The following is a 24,021-nucleotide window of genomic DNA, read 5'->3' as shown; positions in this document are numbered from 1 at the left end:
TGATATACATATTCACGCCGGTATTAATTGAATGTTCATAAAATTTCAGGAAAAAAATTAAAGTGCCCATACTGCGAGCGACTCTACGGATACGAGACGAATCTGCGAGCTCACATTCGGCAACGGCATCAGGGAATTCGGGTGCCGTGCCCGCACTGTTCGCGCACGTTCACGCGCAACAACACGGTGCGACGCCACATTGCTCGCGAGCATCGCCACCAGGTCACTCCGCACCTATCCCAAGGCCCACTTCCTAATCATACGCAGTAAATCTATTGTGTTTTTATATTTTATAAAACTTTTATCAACCGAACTACCTCTGCTCTTTCCGACGCACGCGGGTCATCTTTATTCGAATTTTACAAAAACTTAGCGATAGGCTGACGTAAAGTTCTATGAACTGTCAAATTTATATGTCAATGAAATTGACAGTTCATTGGATGATGTGTCCTAATTTTAATGTTATAATCGTGGTCACCCGCGCTGCGTCATTATTCTTTGTAACTTGCGTACAATAAATAATACCTCGTTGATGCATATTATGTAACAGTAATCTACCTCAAAAATTGATCTTACGATTTTTTAAGATTTTGGAATTGTGCGATAATTGTTACTTAATTTAATATTCACGTGCGACTTCGAATGGTTGCTCAGTGCTCGTGTCTATTGTCTGGTACTGTGTTTTAAACATTGTGTACCTTTTCTTGCACCCGCATCGCGTTAACGTACCTTAATTTGACTGTGAGATAAAGTTACCTTGTATAAACGATTTATTTTGAGCTCTCGGTCGTCTATGACATAGCTTATATTATATTAACAGGGCTAGGGAGTCTTAGGGATGTCGTTGAGACTGACGGTCATAGGCTTAGTGTATGTAAATAATAGGAGAATGTTATAATAATAATATCGCCTTGGCCTAGGTCGAGACACGCGTTTGACGTTGCACGGTGGCAAAATTATTCTACGATTACTTTTATTATCTACTCGACTTATAATATATATTCATAATTGCAATAGACTGTTAAACTGGTTTAAGTTATCTTATTTGAACACATCTGTGATACAATAGGACAAGCTCTATATGTTTTAGTTTTTGCCACTTTAAGAGATAAAAATAATGATGCGTATCCAAACGGGAGTTCAAACGTAACGTAATATTGAACGGTTTTTAGTTTGTACAAAGTACAATTTTCCCTAGACGCATAAGTAGGTAGATAAAAAAAAAAACGTGTTAAAAATTTTGCATGTAAGGTTCGAGGCATGAATGTTTTTACTATCCATAACCGTCGTTCGTTCCAGGCTCGCCTGACGGATGTTACTATTGAGACCAAATAATTATATGTTTTTACGCGATGGTGTCGATTTTAACATTCCGCTTTAATTATTTTTTTCGTCGTAGTGCATTTAGGTAAAGGCCACTTGTTACTTTTATATACCTAGTCATTTCAAGTGCAACAGTTGAGATTTAAAGAATAATTATTTAATAAATATAAGAGTGCAACGGCGTTATTGTATTATAACTGTTGTGTGAACGCCGTCGTCGCTCAAATCAGCTTCAAATATTATAACATTTAAATTCCGAACTTTATTTTTTTTTTTTGAACTTAAACACAAAGCAAATGGGACAGTGCCAAATAACCTCAATTTTAAGTACACATCTATTATTTATTTTTGTTAAGTGTGAATGTAGCGACTGTGTGTTATATTCCTGATATTTAGGAGAAAGTTGCATTCATATTTATAATATTTATATTTTAATGTACATTTTTTTTTTACGAACGCTTTACAAAGGCTCAGTGATTTATTGTTAAAGTAGCAGTTTCTGTTCGTTACTCAGATGATTAATTTACCTCATTTTTTTATTGCATTTAAGACTTAAGGTATATTTTGCAGATGTGCAGTCCTTCTAGTGTCAGTTTGGATAGAAATATTGTACCTAAACTTTTAAACTATTAAGATAAATATATTTTTCTCTGAAATAGATTTTACTAGCTCGTTTTATATTTATGTTAGATTTCGTGTAATATTTTAAAGATGCTATTTTAAATCACAAACAATAATTGTAAGGCTAAGAGAAGATATATTCATTCTGACAAGCAATTTTATATGTTTATTTTTAAATTTATCAGACGTTTAATATTTTGTTGTGTGATTCGAAGATTTCATTTGTATGGAAAATTATTTTGAATGAAAGACATGCTTATCATCAGATAAAATTCAAATTATACTGAAATTTGGTTCGGTTTGGTTGTAAAAGATTAAAGCAATAATATATAAAGTTTGAAAATTATTTCGGAAAGATCGCAGTCGGAATTCTTCATTTCTTTTATATTAGACGAAATGTATCTAAAATTTCTCAACGTATAATAAGGCAAAGCTACACGTTACATCCATTTGAGCGAACCAGTTTGCCCAGTTACGCTGTTACACATAAAATAATCCAACAAATTAACTACAAAAACAGCTAATGCTATTTAAGGGATGACTTAATTTTGAAATCCATACTGTCCAATATTTTCGGCAATGCAATAACACAAATCGCTCTTTTGGAATTGCGCCAGTTTAATGTATATCCATGTGTAATTTTAACTGCACAGACTGGTTTGCATAAGTAAACGCGAAGCATAGATCTATTCACTCACGAAGGCGCGCCCTCCACGTTAAGTTACCGGCTTGCATTAGTATGGTGTAATAAAAATATAATCTAATTTGTATTTTTTTGCTGCCTTTACTCTTAGTCGTCTCACGCACACTAAGACGTCTTGCAAGCACGATCGTTACTCATACTAATGCATGCCTGTAATAAAGAAAATGGAGGGTCTCACCTTTGTAAATTACTAGGTCTATAATGCAAAATGGTGTAGCCGGTCTTTAGCAAAAGAAATGATCATTGTTACATGTCGCTGCTGTAACAATTTTAGCCATAGGATGTTTTGGACATTATTCAGAAAAGATATTTCTACAAATCGATTGTTAATTAACGGCGATGTGAGTTTTGTACCTGTAGAATACCATCGAGAGCGGAGCCTTGAACTTTGGGCAGATATGACGGGTTATTTTGGGCGGTAAAATTATCGTAACATTATTTTTGTTAGTCGAATCTATGACGATTCATTGTAATTATTATTGTTTCATATTTTCGGCATTCTTGTGTTAGGCGTACTATTGTTAAGACGTGTTTTATTACTATTTCAATTATAAATTGTTAAAAATTATTTTTTACTATATTTGAAAAATTAATTAGAATGATGATTAAGTAGTTATTCTGTTTTATCATTTCGTTTTGTTTTATGAATTCAAAATTCATAAATGTGATTTCTTTTGACATTTAATGTTTATTTGTGATACGTAAAAGGGAAATTGCATTAATGCATCACGTTTTATGCTTTCATTTACGATTAATCGCGTTAATTTTAAGGGGTATTGATGGATTCTCTGAGCGTTGACACTAAGGGATCGCCATTATTTCTACTTTAATTCTTTCATTCTATATTAATAAGGTACAAATTTATAAAAGAAATAAATATCACAATAAAATAAGTCATTTTTATTCTAAAAAAAACAATTCTGTTTTGATTTCTTGACAAATAATTACGATTTCTTGTGATTGTACGAAATTCTACATTAACGGCACATTCGAGATCATGTCATTAATAAATTATTATTGGATTGTTAAATTTAAATATAAGTGGACGAGTTAATAGGTCCCCAATAGGTTTAATGTTGTATTCGATGTGACATTCACGTTTAGTCGATGTATCCTCCTCTTCTACTCGGGCGGTCTCTCTCGCTATTGTAAAAGTAAATCTGTTTAGTAAATGTGCATACGATGTATAGTTACGAACGGCGACCAGCCGATATATTCTACACTTAATGTTACGGGAATTATATAAATAACAATCATGGAATTGAGTTGGACTAATTTGAGCAAGTGAATGATAGCATCACATGGAATGATTTACGGATTTAAATTCGCTTATTTTAAATGTTAACGAATCGAAATATATTTCAATGCTTTTTTATCGTTAAATACTACAAAATTCACTCGCTCAAAACTGCATTTAATATTCTTTGCTTGAAATTAAAGCTCGTCTGAGCAATTTTTTTTTTTTTAGATTATTTCTTATTTTAGTTAGTTTTATGTATCGCGAGATGTCGTGATGGTATTGCCAAAGATTGATACGGGTATGGTGACCCTCTGCCGTCACATGGGCTACGCGGTCACTCTACATTTAACATTTGAAACGAAACATCGATCGAGTCTCATAATACGTTACTCGAAGCGTTAAATGTGCAGCGACCGCTCATCCCAATTAGTATATAAGTTGATCTACCTCCAGGTATATAAATTAGTTATAAGTAAGCTTTTAAATAGATTTTTATATGAAGGATTAATGTAAAATAGTTATAAGAGAAAATATTATAAAAATAAAAAAAATTTAAAGTACAAATAAAACTACCTCAGGATTCATGTTTAGTCAGATTTAATACTACGAAAACAAGTATTAAATTAACGTTGGTTATATTAACGGGTTTTTTACTAAGTGTCATTGAAATGTTTATCGGACTGAACGTTAGAGGAACAATTTTATGTAATGTGGATGAAAATGTAAATTACGTTCAGATTTTGGATGAAGATATTCTATACGTTCATTGAATCTCTGCGAGGTAGTTCCCTGTTTCAACTCGGTGCTCAATGTCGAAATGGGAGGGAGGTACGAGCGATAAGTTACCTTTGAGCTGAGTTGATAGTCCTAATATATAAGTAATAATTGTTAATTAGGCTAGTTATAAATAATCTCATTGATGTTCTACCTCATTTTAAAGCACAAAGCGTTGAGAGATCGTTCCTGAGCCATTCAGCGTAATCTAATTGTACCTTCGTCACTCGTAAGGAGTATAAAACCTATTTTTTTTTTTTCATAATTTTATTATTATTACTTTTTTCCCAGTTATTTCTTGTGTTGCATAGATGTTACTATGTTTTAAGAAGATGAGAAATGAAAAAAAATTATTGTTTGTTAGGTTTCTGCGAATTAAAAAAAAATGTAACAAAAAAAATATTACTTTTTGTTTTTTATTTTTTATTTTATCTTTATTTTCCTTATTTCCTTTTTTTTAATATTATTTATTGTTATGTATTTTTTTTTTATCGACAAGTTACACCCGTCCATCGTGATTAACATTTATTGTAATTTTAAGTACATTATTTAAGGAATTGATCGTTCGTATAACCATAATCTAGTTGCACGAATACTGACAGGATTTTTTTTTTAAGTAATCATTCGGTGTTTATAATTTAAGTATTGCACTAGAAACACACGCGTTTGCGTATTTGTCTACGAATTTGATAAGCAAAGTCATATAAATGTTTTATCGCGTTTAATATGTAAGTTATCGTTACATGCTCATTTTCTTGTAATATCATTAAAAACGCATATTTAACGCGTTTTATAATATAGACGTTTTCGGTTACGTCCTTAACTTGACGATATGATATAATATAATTAAAAATAAATGTCAGCAATTGATAATATTGTTAATAAGAGCGCACCGAGATAAAAACTTTAAATAATTGAAACTTTGTAATGGTTTTTTTAATACAAAAATAGCTAAACATAGCAAACCAATTATTGAAATTGGTTGTACTTTTTGAGAACAATTTAACATACATACAGTTACGGAAAATAATTACCTCTTTTTATGTCACCAACAAACAAAATGAATCAAATAAAAAAAATAACGAATATTTTAAATGACGAAGTAAATAATCTATGAATTATTTGGACATAAAAAAACAATACTATTTATTTACATAATAATTATTTACATCGATGACTTAAAATATATGAAAAATCTAAAATAATATGAGCTAAGGTACAAATCGTGTCCGCGTGGAATATTGGATAATATGCTAGCAACATTGACTTGTCGCCATTGTTACGGAATTAGTTAAGTTGAGATATCTAGATTGATATTTTAAGACCGTTGGGTCGAATTCGGTTTGATCGTTTTTTGTATAGGATGATCATTTCATGACTGTAAATATAACTCACAATATTGTCAATATAATTATTTTTATTCTCTCGGTGTCATTTTGAAATTCTTGGTGTCATAAGTGTGATTCCACAACTAGCTGTCGAATAAATAAAAGGAGCACTTCTTTCTATAATAACTAAAGTACAAATTCAAGTCTTAAAATTACTGTCAGTACAAACGTAATTAATGGAAATTATAATATCGGATTTTATGTAAATGTTGCCAAAATTATATTTTTTGGAACATCCGCTGAGCTATAATTTAAATTAGGTATAACTGAATAGAGTACAAAATTTGAATACTTAAAATCTATGTACGACAGCCCGCGTTGATGGATCGATCGGTGTGATGGGTTTATTCATGTTGTCGTTCTTATTAAAATTTTAATATAAACCGTCTCAGTAAAATATACGCTATTTTAAAACTATCTTTAAGCAATTAAAGATGTTTTTAAACTGCAACGATTCAGACGGTTTTCATAAGAAAGTTTTAATAAGAAACTACAACTGTCTGTAATTATATTTAATGTTTGCTTTCTGTATATTTATATGAGGATTTTTGTAGTTACTCGTGAGGGCAAGGGTATACAAACGTACTCGTCTGAGTACAGGCTTAGGTTGATAGTATTGCGTAAGATTGTAACGTAAACCATCATGGTTGTAAAACTAAGTAGGATTTTGTACGTAGTTAACTAATGATGCTTAGTGAACTAATCGGTCGTCGATGGTATTTGTCTGTAAAGGGAAAGTGATTGTCTGTGATTTTTTTAAGCGACTTTTTTATATATATGGAAAAAAAATATTGAAATTTCTTAACAGTAAGAATAGCACTACTTGTGATTTTTAGATATTTTATTAGTTGATTTCATTTTGTTGTACAATACGATAGGATAAAGTAGGGGGTGTAGCGGGGTGTGAAAAGCGGGTTGAATGTACATACATTAAATTATAGATTATGTACAAATAAAATATTGGCATACGGAAGAGCGTATCAAGCTGTTATGACGATTGGTTTGACCACAGCGACGCTTCTTTGTGTTGTGGAGTCGCGCGCGCTTCAACTTTCGCACCCGGGGTTCAAATTCCGGGGGCCCATTACGAATTTACATTTGAGGCCGCGCGTCTCGTTAAAATTAGCAAATTAATTTATTGTATAATCCTAACATTAATGATTTACCTCGTTCTAGCGAATTTTTTTAGTGTGGTAACATTTTTGCGATTTTCGTTTGTTAGTTTAATGTGCTAATGGTAGTATGAAAATGTTATGTTTGCTGTCTGTGGAATGGACTTAAGTGCGGGGACGGATGTCGCGAGCGCCCTCCGTGTGCCGACGGCGGCTCCACTTAACCCTTCACGGTAGCTTTGTGTTCTGTCTTCTTGATAATTCTTAATTCGAGTACACGTGCCGTGCGCTGTCGCTACCGCTATCAACCACTGTACTAATTATTTCAAACATCCATTTGATAGAAAAATTGTTAAATTTATTATATATTATGTTTAAAGTACGTTTATTTTCCATATTTAATATTAAAGCTGTTATGTTGTTTGGTTCTTTGGTTTATTAGCGTGAAAGCAAACGGCATAGCACGTGTGCCGAACGATATTGTAAAAATACTGAATAAAACGAACTTTGATACAGGTAATAGTCCAAGTGCACTAATTATAAATATATATAACGTAAACAAATCCCTCACGTACCTACAATCTGACTTAGGTATAGAATATGGAAAATAAATCGTTCCATTGTGGAATTCTTAAATTAATAAAAAAATGTTGCTAAAATATAATAAAATTTGTTTCATTTGTATTACCAGTTTTATCCAGTTTGTTTAACTCGGTAGGCACTTTTAGAACACGCATGTTTTTATTTATTATTATAGAGCATTTAAGAACCGGTACGTTTAAAACGTGCGAAAGAGATGGCAACATTATTTATATCTATCAAATGAGTTTTTATTTGGCATACAACCGAAGTGGATTCAGTGTCTTGTTAAATAATATTTACAAATTAGAAAAGAATACTATAACGATACTGAAACAGTATATCTCTTAGGCTGAGATATTAAGTATATATATATATTAATTATATTAGATATTATAATATATAAGTTAATATGAGTTGGCTAATAAAATTAATGTAATTTAAATCAAAATTATACAAGTAAATTTAGTAAATACTTAGGTTTGAGATGACACAGCGTGGAGAACACGTGAAACTCAATCGAAGGACCTAAACCTGAAGATTGCTCGGCAGTGAAGATACTTGAGGTAAATTGCATGTCTCGGATGAAATTCTGCCCGTCTGTGTGTCAACGGATCGGAGCCGTGCGATGGAATAAGCTCTAAAACGCCTCAAAGAGAATAGGCCAGTTTTTGTCCAGCAGAGATGGCCCAGTGGTTAGAAGTGACAAGCACTACTCAATTTTCATGTGCTTAATTTGTGCATCTCGTGCTCGGCGGTGAAGGAAAATATCACGAGGAAACCTGCATGTGTCTAATTCTAACGAAATTCTGCCACATGTGTATTCCATCAACCTGTATTGGAGCGGCGTGGGGGAAATATGCTCCAAAACCTTCTCCTCAAAGGGAGAGGAGGCTTTAGCCCAGCAATGGGAAATTTATAGGCTGTTAATGTAATGTAATTAAGTAGTAGTTAATTAGTAGGATGATCAAATATTTTTTTATGGATTATATGAAACCCAATCTAATTATAGACACAAGGGACATAAAATTGAATTAATAGGAATTATGACTATTTTCATATACCACGTAATTTTACAGTTTACTCTGGTAAATAATAGAAAAAAATAAAAAACAAAACTATCTTTATTTTCAAAATGGAACTTGTGCAGTGTGTATCTTTTGAGAATTTACTTCGTATCACACGCGTGAAATATTGACAGCCAACTTACGGCGATGCGACATTTTGATACGTAGGTACTTATATCCTATAAATTTTATCATCGATATCGCATAATTAGCACATTTTGACATTGCACGCTCGTGTCCTGCGGGGAGTTTTAAGTTTATTTTTACAGAATACTGCCGCTGATTTTTAGGCAGTGTAAACAGTGGCCGTTTTGTCGTTTGTTCGTTACTCAGTTACCGTAAAAATGGTCCAATCAACTACGGCTACTGTTTGCAAATAATATACATATTTCTATAAAAGTGATCGTTTATGACTTTACTATTAAAAGTTTCTTGTGCATTTATTAAACTCAATTTTAAAAGTAAGGCAGAATTTATTGCGAATATTGTTGTTACTGATTTAAAAATAAATGTTGCGTTCTCGGATTGCAAGGCAATCGTGAGAATGATGGTTATTAAAGTAATTTAAAAAAAAAGAAAACTAAAACAGTTATATTTTTGTATTTAGCAGATAATATATAGCATATTTAGTTAATGTGTAGGTACCACCCTCTCATCAGATATTCTACCATCCAAAAGCAATGATTTGTATTCTTGTGTTCCGGTTTGAAGAGTGAGTGAGCTAGTGCAACTACAGGCACCAGTTGCAGTTACAGTACACTTAGTTCCCAAAGTTGTTGGCGCATTGGTGATGCAAGAAATTGTTGATATGTGGTGGTGACTACTTACCACCAGGTGGCCCGTTTGCCCGTCCGCAGCCAACTGGTTAAATTAGGCATTCAATGAAACGCCTGGTCACTTTAGTAAGCGGCGCGGGCCACGTTCAATCAGCCTGTTTATCTTCCGATCTTCGACGTTTTTTTATTTAGGTGAAAAACCTGACTGATAACTCTATGTCTCAAACTTTTTGGTGTTGTTCGTATTACTCGTAGATTATTTAATTAAATTACAATAGAATAAGCAGCACCTGTCTACCTATAAAAATTACCTGAAGTCTACCGAGTTTTGAAGTTGTTATTAAACAACCTTATCATCAATTCTAATTTAACAGGAGGTACTGTTACATATACGTAGTATATTTGAAACATATGTACATTCGAAACGAAAATGTTATTCAATGATCGAAATAAATTATCTAATAACGAAGTGTCTACAAAACTGTACATGGTATGGTTGTTAACAAAAAACACGGAAATATGTGTTCCTATGAGCTTGTGGTCACTAAGCGTCGCCTGAATAATTTATTTAAATAACTACTCATTCGGCTAAGATGGAATGTATATACTTGTTATTAACCTTCAAAGTGAAATGTCGAATTGTGTACAGGAAGCAGCAGAACTGTTATTATTTAAATCTTTTTTTTTTCATTTTTATTTTAGGAATGTATAACGGGCGACGTTAACTGATAGTTGTTAGTTAGAATTAAAACTGTATTCGGCTTAAACCACGTTTTAGGCCATCAATGCGTTCCCGGCCACGGGATCTAAGACTCTCGATTCAGTATTTAAACTGGCTCACTAACCCTTCAAATTAGAGCACACCAACTCACTGAAGAATATTATATAGTTATCAATTTTTACTTTTAATTTAATTTAATTGCATTTAATTCTCTTACCTATATTACTTAATGGTTGAATGAGTACTTAGATTATTGCCAGTTCTTCTCCATAGAATCAACATTGCTGTAACGCGACGATTCTATAGAAATCTTCGCGTAGCTTCAAAGGTTTCAAAAAAGTTTTTTTTTTAAATTACAACCACAACCTGTGAATGAAACGAGTTTGAGCCATTTCAAGTAAAAATATAACATTAATAATTTTATTATGAGCAAAATTATCAATAAGAAAAAAAAAATGATGATAAATTTCTTTCGACGGTTCTTATCAAGGTAAGCTGAGGTATTTTTTTCCGAACCCGTGGTATATTTTTGCCAATCAATATAAATAAATAATTTTCAATTTAGTATTGATATTAATACATGATACTGTTTGTGCGAAGTGAAAATGAATAATGTCAATGATGTTTATGAGATTCTTGTTCATGAGTGTTACATTTGAAATGTCTTAACGGTGGCGTGATGAGTGTAATATCCAAGGTTGAGTTTAGTTTTAAATGTAACGTTTGATTAAAACGTTTCTGACGCAAGACGGTTTCTCTTACACCACTGGTACTATGTAGTATGCGCTTTAGTAAATATATTTTTAATTAATCTCTTTCTACTTATATTTAAATGCTTAGTGAAGCTGTGGACAAAACAAAATATTATGCTTAATATGACGTCACAGCACTGCAATAAGAACTTACGTCGTATCTCAATCGTGAAATTTAAACCGAATTACAGTGATACGCTATTTTGATACGTGTAGTGTATGCATTAAATGTTAAAGCCAATGTCGCATGACACTGTCTGAGATTTGACGTTCATGTTCTGTGTCGAGTTTGGACTTTACTTTCTGCTGTCTTATAAAGAAAAGTGGCGGAAGCAATTACTGCTTGGATATGGGAATTCAATGTTTTGCTTCCTATATGTAATTTAAAAATTATCTCACCTTATTGGTAATTGTATAATTTATTTAATTACACTATACTTGTATGAAGTTGTTATCTAAAGGCGAAGAAGTCGAGATGGCCCAGTTATAATTCATATCGTTTGTAGCGTGTTCGGCGATGAAGTATCATTTCGGACGAAAATCTGCCACATGTGCCTCTCCACCACCAACTTCCAATGGAGCAGTGGAATAAGCTTCAAACATCTCAATCGGAGAAGAGGCCTAAGCCCAGCTGTGGGAAGTTTAGAACCTGTAACTTTTCTTATTACATAATCATATACTTTAATTTTACGTAGTAAAGTATCACATATATTTTTTTAATTTATACCTATAAATATGTAATTTCCGTAATATATTTACTGTGAGATTTTTCTTTGTAATGTATCACTCCAATTTAGTGATTTCTATTGAGATTTAAAAATATAAAAGAAGTAATTCTGATTATCATGTAGAAATTTATCCGACTAAGTAAAACTCGCGCTCTGAAGTATATCATGATTTTGAAAGTTTTAGTTAAAAAAAAAATCAATTATCATATAGTAGTACATACATAGTCTATAACGAGCGGACAAGTCAGAAGCTTTAATAATGGGAACTTAATTGTCGTACTATAATAAGTAATTTAGTAGTAATGGTGGAAAAGATGAACATATCACAGATGTCAGATAGGTATCGAAATCATAGTAATCGAAAAGCAAATTATTTATACAACAGATCAAAAATTAGTAAGTTATCTGATTACTTTATAACTATCAAATATCTGGCGCCAACCGCGAGGGCTGATCATCGTGATCCAGAGCCAATATCGAATCGCTATATTTGTTTTATAATTTTATTCATGATATTATATTTATTAATTTCGCAATATAAACTAATTGACTAATAGCAGCCAAAAAACGGGGGGGGGGGGGGCACGGTTTTTGGCTGCGAATACTCCAATGAATATACCGATAAATTATAAAATGATTACCTATAAATCCGCGTGAAATCGCCACACGTAACTGGCATTTGCGGAATCTCCATTTCAATTCCATTGCGAAAAATGGCCAAACTTAATGAGACCAGCGGAGGCAATAAGACATTTCATTTGAGGATACGAGAGGCTTATGGGATTTTATGGGATATTTTTTGTTACCATTTGTAACCTAAGCCTAAGTTTAGGTGTTATTGATGACTGCGAGCGGAGGTGGTCAAAGATAGTGAGAAAGGTAATAACAGTGATATAATTTCAAAAAACACAATTTACAGTAAGTTGTGTTGTGTTTTAAGTGTTGTCTTTCATTTCACCTAGTAAATTCCAAGCCCAGTGAAACAGTAGAAAAGGGTAATAGAAAACTTTCTTGTCAGATGTCAGACTTCAACCTCTTGAAGAATTTTAATCTTATTGTTCATTCGTATACCAGGTTAGGTTTCTGAAGTAAATATCGTAAAGGATATTATTTTTAAAATAATACCAACGTTCGTTAATTAGGGCACTACTAATATTCCTATTTACCCACCCTTTTTAGCTTATCAATTGTGTTAGGAGTGGGGACGACAATAGCCCAAGGGGATAGCATCGAACTTGTGACTTTTTACATCGCTAGGCGGCTCGTAAACCATTTTACTTTTGTATCCGAGATCTATAAATATCCGAAATCCAAACTTAAAATCATATTGGCCAATGTTAAAAAATATTTTATTTAAAATATTTTCTTAACAATGACCTTTTTGTAAAATTATCCTTAATATTTTGACTAATAACAGATTGGAGTGTAACTTACCTTTATAAATCTCAAAAGCTAAATCGATCTAAACGCATTTTAATTTTACGTGGATTATATATCAGAAAATCATTCTGAATCCATAATAATATCTAATAATATGATCTATTAAATCGAAAGAAGTTATTAAAACCAAGGGACTGCACTCACACAATCACACGCGTATTGAGATTAAATGCAACGAATTCATATGTCACCAATTAATCTTTGTAAAGAACCGTCCTGCCTTTTTCAAGATCATCAAGTGACCGCTTCACAGGGAACTAATTTACTCTCATATAGAGCAGTATAAAAGCCAACAGCGTGAGAAATAATCATCATTATTCGAACGGATAATCTCAAGACAAGCAATGGCAGCTAAGGTCTGTAACTGGCATTCACTTTTTAAATTTCGTTAATAATATTTATGAAATATTAACAATGTGCTTGAAATCGAACTATATTATACTATGTTTTGTACAAACCCTTAATTGGGTGGTACTACAAGCCCATACAGCAACATATTTTACCGCCAAACTGTCTGATTTTTGTGCTCTGGTTTGAAGGGTGAGTGGGCTGGTATAATATAATATCTTAGTTCCCAAGGTTGGTGGCGCATTGGTGATGGTTAATATGCCTGACAGTGCCAATGTCTATGGGTGGTGACCACTTCAGGCAATCAATTTACAAGTCCACCAAATTATTTTATAAATAACATAATTTTTGCTTTAAATTATGATTAAAAAAAAATATGATTTACTTATAAAATATTGTGTGATATATTTTTGTCATATCTTTGCAGTTGGTTGTAGTACTCGCCCTGGTGGCCGTGGCCCACTGCTCAGTGGTGCCAGTAGCGCGAGCAGACGCCGACTACACGAGCTTCGCGTACGACGTGGCGGATCCCTACACCGGTGACTTCAAGAGCCAGGTCGAGACCCGCGTCGGCGGCAACGTTCAAGGACAGTACTCGCTCCTCGAGTCTGACGGTACCAAGCGTACTGTAGACTACGCTGCTGATGATGTAAACGGATTCAACGCTGTCGTACGCAAAGATCCCGCTGTTGTTGCCACACCAGTGATTGCTGCTGCTCCTGCCGTAGCTGCAGTTGCTCCCGCCGTTGTTGCCGCCCGCACTTTCGCCTCTCCAGCACTGATCGCTGCCCGTGCTTATGCGTCTCCTGCTGTCTATTCTGCTGGTGTGCACGGTGTGGTCGCAGCTCCCACTGTTTACTCCGCTGGTCACTCAATCGTATCTCCCCTTTCTTACTCTGCCCCCCTTCACTACTACTAATTCTAAACATTCTGTTAAAACGATCACTGTTTATGTAAATATTATGTATTTAAAATAATAAATATACGTTGAAAATTCTAAATATAGTTTTATTGTTTGATTTTATTTACAATATATTTTTGGGCATACAAAATTGAAATAATTTTTTGTACTTTAATTTGATTTGCTTTAACAATCATTACATAGTATAAAACAAAGTCGTCTGTCCATATTTATGCTTAGATCTTTAAAATTACACAACGTATTTTGATGCGGTTTTATTTCAATAGAAAGATTGATTCAAGATAAAAGTTCATATGTATAATACATGAAAAAAAATTAAATACCTTAAATATCTACATTGCGCAATATAGATCAATATGGCCCTTTACAGCATGTCATTTAAATGAATATTTTCGAAGATATTACAGATCTAAAACGCAGGGACATAGCGGTTTGTATTGTCTAATGACTGAAAAACTGTAAACGTTGTAGTTTTGACATTTTGTAGTATATTTAGTATCAGCATTGCACCCGAGCGAAGCCGGAGTGGGTTGCTAGTTGTACATAATTTCAACAGGACAATCAACAGGACATTTTAATTCATTTAAATACTTAGCTCGGTAATTTGTTTGATTTGGAAAAAAAATATATACATTAATATTAAAATAATGACGGGTAGCAATTTCGGGACATTAATTAATATTCAAGACGTGATAGAATGAAAACATTATCAGACACTCCATTAACACAGCGCTCAATAGTATTACATGACCTAACATTTATAAACTTGTTCCATTAAAAGCATTTAATTATAATAATAAATAAAGTAGAGCCATTTTTTTTTGTTAAAGTTTCATTGCTTATCAAAATAAGTAATTCCAGTCTCAGTAGGTACCAGTACATGTCTACTGGTTACAACAAGAGGATTGTTGATTTTTTCGTCTTGAACTGCGATTCAACAAGGCAACGTTTTTAACATCACCACTTGGTTTTATATGGCGTATATATTAATTTAATCCCCCAATGTTAATAACTGTTTATATCTCAAGTAAAATAAAATAGTCGACATGTTATTATTACTAATACATTTGTATTTTCTTAATCAGTGATAATATTTTCTAGTTTAGTTTCAGTCACGCGTTTTTGTATTTAGTAATTATTTAGTGTATTTACATTTCGATGTTTTTAAAACTAAAATTTTAATGTTGTTGTGTAACGTATATTTGAGTCCATCTGGAGTAATGTCTCATCTAATCAGACATTGTTAGGTAAGAACTATGGAAATCGTTCTTTCTACTGAATAAGCTTTCGAGCATTGGTAATATAAGAACTCGAGACTGAAGACTCCCTTCGAGATGATTTTACAAATTTGTATTACGTAACCTTACGTTAGATTAAATTTACAATATTATTATGACGTCACAATTGTAATTTATTTTAATATGACATTCATTGTATTTGAACGAGCAAAGGTAAATTCACAACACCTCAAACATTAACTCCGTTAAGTCAAATTTTGTTTTATAATGTTAATATTCAGATTAAATATATTTTTAACTTTGCATTAATAAATATATATAGCGTTTATTATATTATACAAGAACTAGCTGTCGCCCGCGGCTTTGCTCGCGTGGAAATTGATTATATTACAGAATAATTTAAAATATTACTTTAATTTAAGACCTCATTGTTTGACTTTCGTGGGCTAAATACACCAGACTGCTGAATTTAGAACTGTCTATGCGAAAAACCGTCTTCTCTTATATCTACTTCGGCCATTTTAAAATTGTCATGGTGAAGTCTACTTTAAGCGCGAACTGTACTGTCTTGAAATTAAAGGGGTATTCTGATGGTATCAAAGATATTCGTGGAGTATACACTATTTCTCCTTTAGTATATCCAGTGATAACTGTGATATTACAATAGAGAACCTTTACTATTAGTCTGGTGCCGTTGCATAATTTTTGAGGTCTTAAATTGCTCAGTAACATTATTGGTACGCCAATCACCTCGCCCGTCATGCTTCAAGACTAACCTATATACAAAATTTCAACCCCTATTTCAATTATTAGAGGTATTAGAGGTATATCCAGAAACGCTAAAATACATATCTACTCATTTTTAATCAGTATCTCAAAAATTAAATTTCATGTTTCTAATTTAAAAAATAAACGGACTCCATACAAACGTTCAACCCCTATTTCACTCTCTTAGGGGTTTAATTTCTGAAATTCCTTTCTTAGTGGGTGTCTACTCAATAAAAACATCCTACTCACCAAATTTCAAGGCCCTAACTTTCGGCGGTAACTACTGAGTTTCTTATCAGCAACTTTCTGTAGATTCTGAATAAGTAACAGAGCCTTCTTTCTTGTATAGAAAATATTTCGATTAACTTTAAATTTCGTTGGAGTTAATCAAACGTTAACTTAATTTCTTGTTTTGCGTATCGATCACAGTACACAACGAGTTATACATTTTATCAAGCGGTTAAACGTCATTGCTCATGACTCATGAGATTTCGCGATTGAACTTATGAATATTTCAACTTTATAATATTGCTAAGTGTATAATACAAATATACAAGCGAAATAAAATTCATAATACGTGTATGTTTTTGTTTTTATTTTTAATTGATTTATAAAATACATTTAAGTATGAATACATCAATTGCTTTTATACATTTTAGACGAGAAAATAACATTTTACCAGACTGTAGCAGAAGGGACGTAGCTTGAGTAATAGGGTGTCGAGTAGCGGGCGTATAAACCTGGGGCGTATGATGTGTACACAGTAGGGGTGTAAGCACGACCGTATACTGGAGAGGTTGTGTAGAATGCAGGTGCAAAAGTATTGCTGGCTACCACGGGTGAAGAGGCGGCGTAAACTGTACGTGCATCAACGACAGCAGGAGCTGAGGCAACTACAGCTGGGGCAGCGACGGTTTGTGACACAACAGGAGTAGCAGAAACAACGGATGTAGCGACGAGGGGGTCTTTGCGTACAGCTGCGTTGAAACCGTTCACGTCATCAGCGGTGTAATCAACAGTACGCTTGGTGCCATCGGGGTCGACCAGTGAGTACTGACCCTTTACAAGGCCTCCAACGCGAGTCTCCACTTGACTCTTGTAGTCTCCTGTGTTTGGGTCGGCTACATCATAAGAGAAGCTGGAAGAGTCACCGTCTACTTTGACAACTGGTATCACTGAGCTGTAAGCTACAGCGACAAGAGCGGCGAGAACTACGATGAACTGAAACAAAAATAGGCAATAAGGATGACGATCTAAATAATTAAATTATTTTATTATAATTAAATATAAATACGATGTTTTTTTTTTTATTTTGGTTCAATTGGGGAATGAGCCAGTGTAATTTTAGGTACAGGAGTATCAGATTGTAGATACCGTATTTAGTACAAGATGTTTTTATATCTTACAAGGTAAGTGTCTTTGGGATTAGTCCGTTTCGTTTCGTCTTTATGAGAAGAAAAGAAAAAGGTTACCAATATTAACTGAAAACATTCAAAGCATGCAAATCTTATGAATATAAATGATATCAAATATCACTTTTTTTTTCAAATAAATAATTGATTTGTATAATCATTAATAAAATGAGTTTAGAAATATAATATAAATAATTAGTATTAGAAACATTATTAACAGAAAAAAAAATTAAGAAAAAGTTATTTGAACGATGTTTTTTTTAATTTAATTTTTCTGGATTTTCACCAATAAAGTTTTAATCATTTTAAATGAATACTTTTTTTAATATTCAAAGATACATTTAATTTACCTTGACCATTGTTGCTAATCGTCGTTTGAATCTTCAAATGATAACGATTCTTAAAAAGATCTGCTTTTATAGTATTCGCGAATTCGAGGGCGTATTTTTAATGTGTACTGGTTGATATTTAATATATTCTATTAAAATACGACTATATCATGTCATTAGATTAAGGAAATTAGAGGCTGATGTAATAAAATAATATATTATCTTATTTAATTGGTACTTCATATATTTTAAAGCAGCAATAATTTGTAATAAAAAATCTGTTACTTGTGTTGCACTATAATGATTATTATTTTAATTGTATTCCAATATTTAACTAGCTATAAGTAATATGTAATTTACTATAATGTGATATGATAGATTTGATAAACTTTCTTTTTTTTGCTGGCAACATCTTTACTATTGGTCTCTGAAACAAATCTCGGAATATATCAAAATCAATATATCATATATTAAATTGAATTCTTTAGCTGCGGCTCTGGTAAAACGCGTTGATAGAAATAAATAATTATATATTGTATAATCGTCGAGACAATTTCAATTAATGAATTGTAAATGTTGCAAACATAGAAATGGTAAGGGCTTTAGAGGAAACGTAGTTTTCCATTTGATAGCGAATTAACTTATCTCACAAAAATTATCATTTAATTTTGCTCAAGATCCAACTCTTCAGGCATGTTATGTGTAGGTATAAAATATAAGTTTTTTTTAAAGAATTCTAGCAATGATATGTTTTAAGGAATTACTAATATTCCTATTTACACCTTCAATTAAGCTTCGATTAGTCAATATAACACCTGCGACTTTTTACAACGCTAGGCGGCCCGTAAACCATTGCTCTATTGCCGTTTAACTTAAATTAAATAAACTTATTTAATACATGCAAATTATTCTATCACCAAAGAGTACAAATGTAAAATATTTAACTGAGGTTTGCTTAATTTAAAATTCGAACGATATTATACTTTAAAGATCATTCATATTTCTATTAGCGCAATTTAAAAAAACATTTATGAATTGTCTTATTTCGGGAACCATTCAATTTAAGAATGAAATAATTATAACAAATTGATTATTATTTCCGCATTAATTTAAAATAAATGTAATATAAAGTTAAACTGGTATTAATTAAAGCAAGATGTATACATAGGAATCATATAAAAAGCTTAGAGATGGATTGTTCGATATTCATTTAACATAATAACCTAGTCTTGACAGCAATGGCCAATGTAAGAGGAATAAGATGAAAAATTAATAAGATTCCTTAACTATTCGATGGTATTATATTCTTGTGAATTTTTCCAGTTTTTCGTGTTTTTCATCGCTCTGGTTGCTGTAGCTCAGTGCTCAGTAGTACCAGTGGTCAAAGTAGACGAAGACTCTTCCAGCTTTGCTTACGATGTAGCTGATCCCAATACTGGTGACTACAAAAGCCAAGTGGAGACACGTAACGGTGGAGTTGTTAGAGGACAATACTCGCTGATCGACCCTGATGGCACCAAACGTACTGTTGACTACACTGCTGATGATGTAAATGGTTTCAATGCTGTTGTACGAAAAGACCCCGTTGTTGGTGCATCTGTGATTGCCGCTACCCCTGTTGTTGCGCGCACCAGTGCCGCTCCAGCAGTAGTTTCCACTGGTCCATTTGTTGCTGCTGTCCGCACTGTTCCTGCCACCTCATTTTACAGTGCCCCATCTCCTGTGGTAGCTAGATCTTATGTGGCTCCTGGAGTTTACGCGACCTCTTCTCCAACAGTATTCTCAACTCGTACACCTTCATTCTACTCTGCAGCACCTTCAGTGTATACTCTTGGAGTATATGCCGGTTATTCCTCACCGTATTACTCAAGTTATGGATACCCTACTTCTTCTTTCAACTACTTGTAAATGTTATATATGTTAAATGCTATGGCCCTCCGAAATTATATGTTTTTACATAAATATTAGTAAACATTAATAAATTAAGCTGTAAAGAGAAACATTTGGTTTTATTTTTTTAATTATGTCATATCTCTACATATTATACAACAAAGTCGCGATCCGTCGTCTGTACGCTTAGACTTTTTAACCTATGCAACGGATTTTAATGCGTTTTTTTATTAATAAACAGAGTGATTCAATGGTAACGTTTATGTGAATAATAAATTATTATTGTAGAGAACAGCCTAGAATTTAAACTTTCGTATAAAAGACAAGAATTTATCTTTTTAGGTTCGTTCTTCAATATAAAAGTTGGATATAGACCTTAGATTATTGCAGCCGTGTGAAGCAGGGAGTAGTAGCTAGTTAATATATTTCGCTAGTTGATCTAACCTTAAAGTGAAATAGAAAATACCATAACTATATCTTTTCACATTCACAGGTACCAGGTGAAATTAAAGATGAGTCGTATGACATTGAAAGTATTAAGGGCAACCGGGTCAATGAACTTACCGGTTGCTTTATAAATCTATTACATAACGAACATAGTACGTCTTTTATATTAAAACTATTGTTTACAACTGATATAAAATACACATTTTACTTTCAAATTTCAAATTTGACGACCTCCGTGGTCGAGTAGTGTGTACACCGGTTTTTATGGGTACGCCACTCCGAGGTCTCGGGTTCGATTCCCGGCCGAGTCGATGTAGAAAAAATTCATTAGTTTTCAATGTAGTCTGGGTGTTTGTGATACCGTCGTTACTTCTGATTTTCCATAACACAAGTGCTTTAGCTACTTACATTGGGATCAGAGTAATGTATGTGATGTTGTCCAACATTTATTTATTATTATTATTTATAATATGCATTGTTTCTGATATTTAAAAAATTAAATCCTAGTCTAAAGACAAAATTGTAGGAATATACTCAGCTCCGTCTTAAGCAACGGACCGGGTTCAAGCAATGTACTAGCGATCCTTCCACTCCCTCTAAAAAACATTATATTGTTCCAATTGCTATGATTAAAGATTAACCCTCGAACTTTTCGCTGCATTTGAATTCGGATTAAGTCAGATCTGAACATAGTTACATTATACACATATGTTATAGTAATAGAGTAGAAATTTCTATGTAAAGTTTCAAAAGAATTCAATTACAATGTTGAGAATAATATGTTTTGGAACATTGAAAAATTTCATAATAAATGAGGTAAGAAATGAGGATTCAAACGTGCTTGTGAGAGCTTATTTTTATGAAGTATATTTTTGATTTCGAATATATTATATTAATGGTAATGAAAATAAATTAATTAATCATGTTCTCGTGGAATGTTGACAAGATTGGTCGAAGCTTTTCCTGATTGGATCGCAATTCCCATTCTTAATCATTCTATTGATACTATCCTGTTGGTCTTTGCTCCACTTTGAATCCAGGATCATCAGTTAAGATTTACGCCTTGTAACCACTCACATCATCATAACTCACAAGATAATGTTAAACTAATATGCCATCTGGTGAAAACTGGTTTCCATTGCACACATTGGTACTGTGAGAAATATTAATGATTCCTCATATCACCATTTAGCCACTTACCTTGGGAAAACTCACTAAGTGAGTTCAAGTTTCGAGTTCACTTTCGAGTTCAAACCGAAACACAACAATAATAAGTATTTCTGTTGACGTGTTGCTGTATCTAACTAGACGCGCTTGCACAAAGTCCCACCGCCCTGTCTATGGTATCTACCATTTTTATAGGCTTGTTTTGTATGAGAAGTAGAACCCGAGACTATAATACAGATGTATATTTTGTATTATTTTTCGCATATATTTTTTTCAATATTGCGAATTGTGGCTCAAATTGATGGTGACTGATTATCGTACCTGTTTTTTAATTTATTTCGGTTAACTACGTCTAGTTAACAATTTCTATGCCTTTTTAAAATAAATTGGCTTGTTTCAGACATATTTTAAGGGGTTGCGTATCATTTCAAACTTAAATACACAAAAAATACAATTGTATTGTAAACATTTATTCGATATTCGATTTGTAATATCGAACGCGGTCATGATTTGTACAGAACCATTTCTTAGTACTGATATGTGTATACTTTTTGAGGTCCGCAATTTATGAACATAAGACATAAAGCTATTTTCTTATTTTAATGTATTTTAAATTGAATAGAATACCATATACAATTAAGGAAAATAATCTTATTATTCTTATTATAGAGTTGTTAAAATTCTGTCAAAGTATTTCTTCTTTTGTACCGAATTAAAAGAACTCCAGAATACTATTCCGAAAAAATAAGCTTATTAATTATTCTATCCACGAAAATTTTAAATCAAGGCTGTATAATCCATCTCATTTTATTAAAGAAATTGACCCTTTTAATTAAAAAAAGTTATTTTCGCTATATAAAATTTTTATTTAAATAAATTAACTTCTATTCAATTACATTTTTCTTATATCACGCGGGAAAAAAAAGTAGAAATATGATTACACAAAATTTACTTAAAGTCGGATTTATTTAAAATAATATATGTATATACATTTTAAACATATGATTGACGTAGTATTACATTTTACAAGTAATTATAGGTTGTAGCGGGTAGGCCGTAAGTTGAGTAATAAGGTGAATCGTACCGGGCATACACTCCAGGAGCAGCGTAAGTACGAGCAGAGAACACTGTTGGAGAAGAAGTCGCATACACTCCAGGTGCGACAAAAGATCTAGCTACGACTGGAGATGAGGCAGAGTACAAAGCAGGAGCAGCATAAGTACGAGCAGCAACAACAGATGGAGCAGAGGAGACAACAGCAGGTGCGGCAACGGTGCGTGTCACAACAGGAGTAGCAACTATGGAAGCCACCACGGGGTCTTTGCGAACGACTGCGTTAAAACCGTTCACATCATCAGCAGTGTAGTCAACAGTGCGCTTGGTGCCATCGGGGTCGATCAAAGAGTACTGTCCTCTTACAACACCACCGGAGCGGGATTCTACTTGGCTTTTGTAATCACCGGTGATCGGATCAGCAACATCGTAAGCGAAGCTTGTAGATTCATCATCTACTTTGACTACTGGTACTACTGAGCTGTGAGCCACAGCAACCAGGGCGACGAGCACTGCGATGAACTGAAATAATACAAAATTCATTAAATTAACATGCTTCAGTTCTCATCAATTCTTAGTGATGGATTCGGCCTTTTTACGATCTAAAGGTATTATAATTTCAATATCATCTCATTGTTGAGACAAAATTAAATCATTCGAAAGACAATTAAAAATAGTGCGTATAAAAATAATCCAAAAAAGAAATGAATATGATCGCCTAGTTAGCCTAACCATTGTTCAAGAAATAAATATTATAATTTATAATATTATATTTATATTTATATATTATAATATTAATATATTCTATTATATAATATTACATATTATATAATAGAATATATTTGTCTTACCTTTGCCATTGTTCCTTATGTCAGTGAATCTTGTCAAGTGGATAAAAAAACATAAAATTGCTTGCTTTTATATGATTTTGTAGAATATTCGTTTGGTTTAAATGGTTACCGGTTGATCTTTAAATAAGGGTAATGTGTATTGTGATTATTAGATTATTGCGGAAATCGAAGGCTGTTAATGAAATAAATATCTCCGTCGACCTCAGGCCATTTTTAATAAACGACATCGTAATAGCTTTTAAAGAGGTTGAATTTTAATTAGGAAAATAGTAAAAACTAATATTTTTTATTTTATTGTATATAAGTAAATTACAATTAAATAAGGAATAAAAAACGTATATTGTTTCAGTGTTAAAGTCTACACTAATATTA

General features: G+C 32.7%; 5 protein-coding genes across 5 annotated transcripts in view; 3 read left to right on the top strand and 2 right to left on the bottom strand.

The window, feature by feature from the left end:
• Positions 1-1,105, top strand: part of Chinmo (Chronologically inappropriate morphogenesis) — a 54,100-nt gene extending 52,995 nt beyond the window's left edge. The window contains exon 7 of the mRNA XM_026633525.2: positions 50-1,105. Within this exon, the coding sequence (XP_026489310.1) occupies positions 50-270 (221 nt within the window). The 3' untranslated portion in view covers positions 271-1,105. The remainder of the gene's footprint in view (positions 1-49) is intronic.
• Positions 1,106-13,483: 12,378 nt separating this feature from the next.
• Positions 13,484-14,565, top strand: LOC113395850 (larval/pupal rigid cuticle protein 66-like). The gene is made up of 2 exons (XM_026633560.2): positions 13,484-13,580; positions 14,000-14,565. The coding sequence occupies exons 1-2, from the start codon at positions 13,569-13,571 to the stop codon at positions 14,489-14,491; spliced, it is 504 nt and encodes a 167-aa protein (XP_026489345.2). The 5' UTR covers positions 13,484-13,568; the 3' UTR covers positions 14,492-14,565.
• A 2,517-nt stretch (positions 14,566-17,082) lies between these two features.
• On the bottom strand, positions 17,083-18,286 carry LOC113395833 (larval cuticle protein A3A-like). Its single transcript, XM_026633536.2, has 2 exons — positions 18,263-18,286; positions 17,083-17,721 (listed from the first exon to the last, which is right to left on the bottom strand). Exons 1-2 carry the CDS (start codon positions 18,269-18,271, stop codon positions 17,176-17,178), a joined length of 555 nt encoding a protein of 184 aa, XP_026489321.2. The 5' UTR covers positions 18,272-18,286; the 3' UTR covers positions 17,083-17,175.
• A 1,156-nt stretch (positions 18,287-19,442) lies between these two features.
• Positions 19,443-20,226, top strand: LOC135194783 (larval/pupal rigid cuticle protein 66-like). Its single transcript, XM_064220639.1, has 2 exons — positions 19,443-19,488; positions 19,565-20,226. The coding sequence occupies exons 1-2, from the start codon at positions 19,480-19,482 to the stop codon at positions 20,147-20,149; spliced, it is 594 nt and encodes a 197-aa protein (XP_064076709.1). The 5' UTR covers positions 19,443-19,479; the 3' UTR covers positions 20,150-20,226.
• Positions 20,227-22,657: 2,431 nt separating this feature from the next.
• On the bottom strand, positions 22,658-23,673 carry LOC113402697 (larval cuticle protein A2B-like). Its single transcript, XM_026643000.2, has 2 exons — positions 23,650-23,673; positions 22,658-23,320 (listed from the first exon to the last, which is right to left on the bottom strand). Exons 1-2 carry the CDS (start codon positions 23,656-23,658, stop codon positions 22,769-22,771), a joined length of 561 nt encoding a protein of 186 aa, XP_026498785.2. The 5' UTR covers positions 23,659-23,673; the 3' UTR covers positions 22,658-22,768.
• Positions 23,674-24,021: the final 348 nt, after the last annotated feature.

Source organism: Vanessa tameamea, chromosome 4 (genome assembly GCF_037043105.1).
Source record: "Vanessa tameamea isolate UH-Manoa-2023 chromosome 4, ilVanTame1 primary haplotype, whole genome shotgun sequence".
Classification (NCBI taxonomy): Eukaryota; Metazoa; Arthropoda; class Insecta; order Lepidoptera; family Nymphalidae; genus Vanessa; species Vanessa tameamea.
The sequence above is the reverse complement of the archived record's forward strand: the minus strand, read 5'-3'. Positions and strand labels throughout refer to the sequence as shown.